Source organism: Macrobrachium nipponense, chromosome 44, assembly GCF_015104395.2.
Source record: "Macrobrachium nipponense isolate FS-2020 chromosome 44, ASM1510439v2, whole genome shotgun sequence".
NCBI classification, from domain to species: domain Eukaryota; kingdom Metazoa; phylum Arthropoda; class Malacostraca; order Decapoda; family Palaemonidae; genus Macrobrachium; species Macrobrachium nipponense.
This window is the reverse complement of record NC_087221.1, coordinates 32,301,261-32,309,927: the sequence shown is the minus strand read 5'-3', so window position 1 is coordinate 32,309,927 and position 8,667 is coordinate 32,301,261. Positions and strand designations below refer to the sequence as shown.

Below are 8,667 nucleotides of genomic sequence, written 5' to 3'. Positions count from 1 at the left end.
CCTCTTAGAACCCAAAATTTTTGTCCTCTCTGATTTTGTTGAAATTCGCAGCCTATGAAGGTTTCTGTCAAATAGCTGCACATACCTTGAGAGAAGGATCAAATGTAACCTGTTTCCGTCATATGATGCCTTTTATCGTGTCCCGATTTCTTGACATGAGGCTTCAATCCACAGATTATGATGAGATTACCGAAGTATGCATGGCATAGTTTAGGCATCTGATTGATAATGAAACTTAGAAATCACTTGTATGATGAGGTATCAAAGGTTTCCCTAATAAGAAATGAAGTCTCAAACCTTTGAACTTTTCAGGAAGAGAATGATCATATTCTGAGATGTTGCTGTTTATCTGCTATAAACTTGTTTGAAGATGAACATACTGTATTTATGATTGTGGAATAAACCACTGCAGATGATTTAATTTGAATAAATCACTGTAAATGATTTGATTTGAATAAATCACCGCAAATGATTCGATTTAAATAAATCACTGCTGATGATTTAATTTGAATAAATCACTGCAATTGATTTGATTTGAATAAATCACTTCTATTTTTCATTTAAAGAAAAAGTCATGGATAAATAAAACTTGGAATCTTAATATTTATTACCGCAGTTGCTCACAAGCAAAACAATATATATATCTACACAACAAGAGAGCAAATGCTAAAAGGCTCTGTTAGAGACTTAATAACTTTATTTATAGCTAAGTTTTGTTTCAATTTAATGGAAGTGTCAGCCTCAATAGCTGATCAGTTATAGAAGCCTTAATGCAATATCATTATTTGGCCTTAGAGAGAGAGAGAGAGAGAGAGAGAGAGAGAGAGAGAGAGAGAGAGAGAGAGAGAGAGAGAGAGATTCTGTAGTATTTTGCGTGCGCTGAAAACTGACACGTGCCGAAGACGTGCCAGTTTTTGCGCACGCTAAAAACCGGCACGTGTAGGTACTTATTGGTAGTGAGAATGAATATTACATTAAAATCAGATTAGCACTATCGAAAGCACTTGACGCTTAAAATAGTGATCAGTAGTTGTGAACAGGTTACAAGATTGCATTATAGTATTACGAAAATGTGGGCGTGATCTTGTGCCGGATTTGAATGGAAGTAGAACTTAGACATTTACAAGCACCATATGGAATAAATGCATTGAAATCCCTTGAAGAGGGGATACAGTATAATAAAATGATTAAGTTATAAATCTTGGATTTTTGAAACTCAGGTACATGTGTTAATTCTGAGGGTATAAATTATTTTTCCCTACTTTTTTATACCTAGGTGAGTGGCGGATAATCATAATTAGTAGCAAACATTTGCTTAGTTAATTATTAATTCAACAACAACAACTGTACAACAACAACCACTACTGCAGTGCACACATATATAAATATTGATTTATGTATGCCATACAAGTTACACACACACACACACATATATATATATATATATATATATATATATATACTATATAATATATATATATATATATGAATGAATGAATGAATGAATGATAATCCTAAGAGTCCCCCCCCCCCTCTGAAAGATTTCTAAATCCGCCACTGACCTAAGAAGATTAGCAGCTCACTGACTGCCTTTCTGAGATCCAAAATTAAAAGTTAAGCATGCATTTACAAGTTGGGGGAAAAAAAATTTCGAAACATGAATGCAATATTCAACTCAGTAATAAGTAGCTAAAATTGTTCACAGAACAGTTATACCTCCATTTAAATTTCCAATTTCTTGAGACCAGAAACGGACATAACATCATTATTCTCTTGTGTTTAACTATTTAAAAGAGATAGTGTACAATAAGATATCTTCATTGTAATTGTTCAATTTATGGCATCATACAAAATAATCCAGTGCCCTCTACAGTCCATCTGAAAATCAGAACCTGCTATGGTGAATTTTTAAGGTTAATTCCACGACAACGGTCACAAATTTAATACATTTGTTTGTCTAGAATTTCGGTTTTCGATGGTTCACTCGAAACGAACACGCGGTAAAAGAATTCTTCAGAAGCTTCTTCTGCAAGCGAGGGAAATAAGACATCATTCTCGGCCTTAAGAACTTGTTTCCCAGACCACTTTATTTTCTGAATTTTCTATGATTTCAGTAAATTTCAAGATGGCAGAACTTGAGACAGCAGTAGCCGTATGTAGGTACTGGGTTGGCGCCGCAGTTGCTAGGGGTGAACCTTTGAACGGTGACATACCGACCTTAGAACTTGGTCGCCACCTCGATCACCTGCTCATTCATAGTGGCTTCTTTTGCAAGTTTTCCAAAAAAATAACCCGGCGGAAGGAGCCGTAGGAATGGGACCGTCGGGATGGACGCGCACTTCGATGTCATACATGAAGGACGCAAGCGAATTCGGATGGAACAACAGCATCACGTTCCCGATCTGCTTCAGAGACCCGAGGTCAACGTAGATCCACGGGTTGACCTGAAATATGGATTTGTAACACTCGGCCATTCTGTAACCATAGACACCACCATCTACCAGAGCCCCCATGAGACTAGAGGCTCCGGCAAAGTCAGGAGGGCTGCCATCGATGGGAACCCAGCGGCCAAGTCCATTTCCGGTTTTGTGTAACAGAGGCAGAGCAGTGTCGTTCAAGTTTGCCTCTTGATAGTTAGCCTTCACAATCATGTCGTAGAGTGATAGTTTGCCAGTGACATTATTGAAACAGAACAACTTGCACCACGGATATGAGCTGCATTTGTAGGCGAAAGGAAGGTAAGGTGCTGTGAGATTAACGTTGAAATTCACAGTCAAACTAGATCTCTTGGGAGACATGGCAGAAGGCGAGCCTGTGACACAAACACTTTGCGCCAAAGTTCACCGGTAACGATGGCGATGGTCATCATCAGGGAGCCAATGAGGCCTATCCGCTGAGGCAGAGATGCCATGATCGCCGAAATTCCCCCAGAATTAAGCAAAATCCGATTCTAGTTGGGGTAGGTCTAGTTCCAGGTCTGTTGCAGGTCGCCCAATTCCCAGCGCAGGTACCGAACAACTGCAGTGTTTCGCTCTTGCAAATAGCTCTGCGGGTTACGTCTAAGCAGATAAGGCTGGATATAGTCATAGTGTGTACCCTGGATGCGTTAACGCTGGTAGCAACCGTGGCCTTACTCAACATATATAAGTAATGTGCGTGAGTATAGATTAGAATTTCACGTACAGCAAAAACAGAATGCTGGTTACGAATATGCAATTCAGTACGACAGTTTCCTAACTAAGGCCACGGTTGCTACCAACATCAACGCATCCAGGATGCATACATGACGGAAACTTGGATAGATGGCGCAGAGATTACCCGACAAAAACCACTCAATAGATGGCGTTGCTATTACCTGACGCGGAAGAGACCTGTGCATGTATATGTGGGTGTTTGTATCGGTATACAGGTATATAAATAGTAATGCAAAGGAACAGCAGGTTTAGAAAAAAAACTGGATTGTTTAAGATGCAGTATAAGACAGAAGACATGATTGTGTAGCATTCATTACACAGAGGAATAAATATGGTAATCAAGAGAAAGAGAGAAACGAGATAGTAGTGAGGGAAGTAAATGCAGAAAGGAAGGTTACTGAGCAAATGGAGTTTTAGTTGAGAACAATGCAGATACTTTGTGAAGTCGATGCATTTCCTTGGAGATGGAAAGATTATTCTGAGTTATTGAGTGTAAAAGTAGAGAGGGCCAAATTTGGAGTGGATAACCTTTTAGAGTTTATGGAAATAGACTGGTAGTAATAGAATAGCTTTAACCGAGTTAATACGCCATCGGTAACAGTGTCATGGATAGCAAACAGGCAAGAAAATCTCAAACAAACTTCTTTAAAATTCAGCAAAAGGAGCATCCACTTAAGTCTCCTAGTACGAAGAAACCTGTCTGGTTAAATTTGAGATCTGAAGTTAATTTTCAGCATTTCAAATACATCGGAATCCACAGTTACAAGCAAATTGTCGCGTGAATTATTGATGACTTTCGATCCTGGCAATTGCTGATGCGAATATCAAAGTTAGCCGTTAGGTACAACAAGCAGCATTGCTGATAACCAAGTTTACATAGAGAATAAAGAGAATGGGTCTCTCTCTCTCTCTCTCTCTCTCTCTCTCTCTCTCTCTCTCTCATGAATGAATGAAATTTATGTGAGCAAGTGAAAGTTGATAAAAAGAAAATAAATAAAGAAGGAGAGCACGTAGTAAAGAGAAACGAGAAACCACCGAGATACGAAACTGTGTATTTGCTAACACAGAGACCTGGCGTAGCATCACGGAAAAAGACAAGATTGTCCTTTTCATTTTCCATTCTATGACGCCCCGAGAATCTTCGGGATATTGAAGTAACCCTTATAGTAAATTTTGAAATGGTGAACCTTGTGAAAAGGTAAGATAAAATCCACAGAAGAATGTAGGAAGCAAGCAACGTGTACGACGCATGTATGGAGAGAGAGAGAGAGAGTATCCTAAACATTTTTTTTATAAAAGTTTTTACATTCCTGAGGCTCTGTGACGATAATGACTATCTCGAATCAAATTTAGCATCATTATTTCATATAAGTTGTTGGGTTTTTTTTTCATAAGAGTCCTATTTTCATTATTACGCCTTTGGCCATGATTGCCTTGCTTTATTTCCTGTCGTTATTGCTGTCTTTCTTGATTTTGTTGTTGCCGAACCGCTCAACAACTACAATAGAAGTAACTTCTCCCAAACTGGTCCGTTGAAATTCCCTTCCTTTCCTCTTCTAAATCTAACTCAGAGACAGGTTTGCCTATGGGTTCCCTCGGGCACTGGGGCACACGATAGCCTTGCCCTCGCTTAATTACTTTTACTTGATTACAATGCATCTCATTATAACCTTAGACCACCCTTAAAGATACAGCCAGATGTAGATCTTCGTGTATTGAGTACATGAGTCAGTCGAATTCTCTCTCTCTCTCCTCTCTCTCTCTCTCTCTCTCTCTCTCTCTCTCTCTCTCTCTTTCTCTCTCTCTCTTCTCTCTCTCTACAATTTTTAAAATTATATAGTCCAGAAAGAAGAGAACGCTACATTATAATACAGGCATGGAAACATAAAAGGAATTGCCGAAAACATCATGGAGCTAAAAATATCAGAAAGAGCAAGCAGATTAATAGTGCCCAAAACTATACCAAGAAAACTAAGGAAAGCTCACAGGACATTAATCCACTATGCACCAGCATCGACAATGCAGCGTCTATTCAATGCGTTGCCAGCTCATCTGAGGAATATATCAGGAGTGAGCGTAGATGTGTTTAAGAATAAGCTCGACACATATCTAAGCTGCATCCGAGACCATCCAAGATTGGAAGATGCAAAATATACCGGAAGATGCATTAGCAATTCTCTGGTAGACATTAGAGGTGCCTCACACTGAGGGACCTGGGGCAACCCGAAAAGATGTAAGGTCTGTAAGGTAAGGTGTGTGTGTGTGTGTGTGTAGAAGCAGAGTACGATTGGTATTCTTAGGACACAATCTGTGTGCTTTCGCACGAAGACAACAAATAAACTAGTACTAGACGAACAAAATCTTCGGATGTTCCACACAAATCCCTCCCGCTGGAACGTTGCGTGAGTTCTCACGTTTAACTCTGACCTTCAAAGCTTCTGAAAGGTATCTGTTGGGTTGGGCCAACACAGATGGCGTTCACTTAGTATCCTTCGGGTACACAGTCAGCAGAAAATTAATGGCGGCCCAGGGATATTCTACTTGGCTCCTAGTTTTGTTTGTTGCTTAGAAATTTTTAACTTGAATGGCATAAAGAGCTCTTGCTGTTCCTTCAAATTCTGAGCTTGTGCATAAGTTCCTTGTCATTCTTTCCCTTTCTCTCCTATAATAAATTTTCCTAGTAGGGAAAGAGTACGTTAAATATTGCACAAATCCGATGGTCTGTCAACGTACTCCACTTCTCGGAAAGTCTAGAGGGTGGGAGTGAGTCAAGGTTGTATCCATAAAATTACATGGTTGGTGCTCCCAGCCTCCCATTGGATGGGTGAATACGAGGAGTTTCGTCATAAAAGTAAAAAAAAAAAAAAAAAAAAATAGGCAGAGGACTGATGGGATTGGTTGCAAGGGAGTTGAATGGTGAAGGGATTGGTTGCAAGGGAGTTGAATGGCAATTTTCTTTATCACTGGGCTATTCTAATACGCAGGTAGACAGGCTAACCAGGGTATTAGCTGCTCCGTCTCTCTGTAGAGACGGTTCTTACTCAGTGAATTCTGTATTCACGGTGGTTCGGTTTTCAGTTGAGAGTGATCTCAAGTTAGCCTAAGAAAATCTTTCATCGAGAGGTGAACTCGACTTCGGCCTAACTGCATAAAACTGTTGTAGAACCGGTTCCGAGTTGGTTGGACATCATGCTGCGCTGCCGGCGGAGGTCTCTTCCACTCTTCTCGCTTCTGTGGTTTGGTTTCCAGGAAACAAGAGCTCAAATACAGCTTCCTGATGTTTATGTAGGAAATCCCAACGAGGTAAGATGAAGAAGAGAATTTTCCTTAAAAAGCCTAGATAGATAGGGATATGAGACTTGTTTTCATAATACGTATCCTTCTCGACAGTTGATGCCATGAAGAATACAACTAAAGTGAAGCTAATACTCCTTGTATGTTCGGTTTACTGAGGAGGAATGTTTACTACAGTCTCTTCATTTTAGCGTTAACGTACATACTTACATAATCGTATAGTGAATTATCTACGCATACGAACATTCCACATGAAATTATAAGCTCGAACTTCTTTTAATCGAATTGCTTGCCACCGAGTCTCTCAATATGGATTTACTAGAGAATAAACATTTTTCCAAAATCTCCAAGCTTTGTGCCCTGGAAGACGTAAGTTGCTGCTTAGTACCGAAAATACTTCAGATGATGCAGTGCTGTAACGAATCAGTCTTTGTAACGAAAGCCGGCAGCTGTAGTGGACGGTGACGGGTAGACAGACACTCCACTAAAGAGCACTTGGAAACCTACCTGCAGTTGAGCTTACTTAGCCATGGCTTCTCTAAACTTATATAACGCTAATGTACAGAAACAAATGCAAGTATTCACGCAATGTTGTCATTCGTAAGTACTTCCTTAGTCTAGGAATCTACTAGAGAGAGGAATGGAATTATTATCTGCTGTAGCTAGCGTGTCAGTTGACGTGTTGGTTACAGATTTCATTAGTTGGAATGTTTAATGACAACTAATTTCGTCTACACTGTTCTACATTCTCTCTAGGTAATAGATACAAGCAAGTTGCTTCTAACCAAAAATTAAGGTAACTTTGGCGTATTTCAGATTTTAACCAATATTTTTTATTAACGTCATTCTCATTCATTCTTCTCTCCCCTTCAGCTGGACGGTGACACCTTAGGACCGCCCATCACGGAAGATGAACTTCGCGAAAGCGTGAAGGTTGAAACGCTGGCTCCGGAGGAAGATCCGATCGGTTCTTCGGGCTTTTTCGAGGGCGACATCATGGTCCAGTCCGAGGATGTCCTCTACCAGATCTTAGAGGTAAAGAAAGGGAAGTGATTTTGTCCTATTTGTAATCCTTCCCAGTCCAGGTAGAGAATTGTACGTTTAACCATTTATTCTTCTGGAACGAGATATTTTCAATGTGAATTTAATTTCATTTGCTAGTAGAAACAAATGTTATTTAAGCTTGCAGCAAATACTTTGTGAGTTACAAATCACTGTAATAGCAGTGGTGTACCACTGTCGTTAATAGGTATTAATAGTGATACTGATAAAGGAGCTTTCCTTTGTGCTCTGTCAGGGTGACCCTAAAGGTCAGAACAGCGCTGTGAAGAATCCTCGACTCTTGTGGCCTGATGGCGTCGTTCCCTACGTCATTTCTTCCTCTTTCTGTAAGTTCTTGTTTGAGTGTCTTTCTGTAAGTTTTCTTTGATCGTCTTTCAATAAGATATTAATGTCTTCATATGTCTGTAAGTTTTCCTTTGATCGTATTTCTGAAAGTTGCTGAAATCCTCTGACTGGGTTGCTCTATAGAGCAACCCTGTAAGATTTGCAATGTTTGCATTGTTCCTGCTTTCCCAGAAACTGTTGCCAATTTGGCCGAAATCCACCGTTTTCTTTCAGCAAGCAACCACAGGGCTTTGATAGCAAGGGCTATGCAAGAATACCACGACAGGACTTGCATCCGTTTTGTACCGCGGACGACGCAGAGCGACTACATCCACATACTTCGAGGACGAGGGTGAGTGAGTGGAGCATCTCCTTTGGAGAGAGAGGATGAGCCCTTATCAACTCTTTTCTCTCCTCTCCGTTCTCTTTCTTGTTGGGGTTAGGTATTATAGGAATGAGAAATGAAGGACAGTTTGTTTGAGAGAGAGAGAGAGAGTAGTACCTGATCCCTATCCATAGAGAATTACCTCTTCTTGCGTAACTGGAGACCACAAATATTACCTTTGTCCTGCAATCCAGACCTCACCCATCAGTTCCGCATTCTCAAAAAGGGAGGAAAACAGTTCTATTTGCCAGTTGTTATATAAATGACATCGCTATCTCTCTCTCTCTCTCTCTCTCTCTCTCTCTCTCTCTCTCTCTCTCTCTCTCTCTCTCTCTCTCAAAGAAGAAAAAAAAAACATCCTTCAGTGTACCTCAGAAATTCTAGGACCGTCATAACAGACGTATGTAT

General features: G+C 40.1%; 1 protein-coding gene across 4 annotated transcripts in view; it reads left to right on the top strand.

The window, feature by feature from the left end:
* Window positions 1-8,667, top strand: part of LOC135204155 (zinc metalloproteinase nas-15-like) — a 302,727-nt gene that overhangs the window by 288,932 nt on the left and 5,128 nt on the right. For 3 of the 4 annotated variants that reach the window (XM_064234185.1, XM_064234186.1, XM_064234187.1), the window contains 3 exons: window positions 7,362-7,523; window positions 7,786-7,876; window positions 8,109-8,226. In XM_064234185.1, coding sequence (XP_064090255.1) covers window positions 7,485-7,523; window positions 7,786-7,876; window positions 8,109-8,226 — 248 coding nt within the window. In that variant the 5' untranslated portion in view covers window positions 7,362-7,484. Of the gene's footprint in view, window positions 1-6,223; window positions 6,498-7,361; window positions 7,524-7,785; window positions 7,877-8,108; window positions 8,227-8,667 lie in introns of those variants that run through there. The other variant, XM_064234184.1, reaches the window with a different exon arrangement.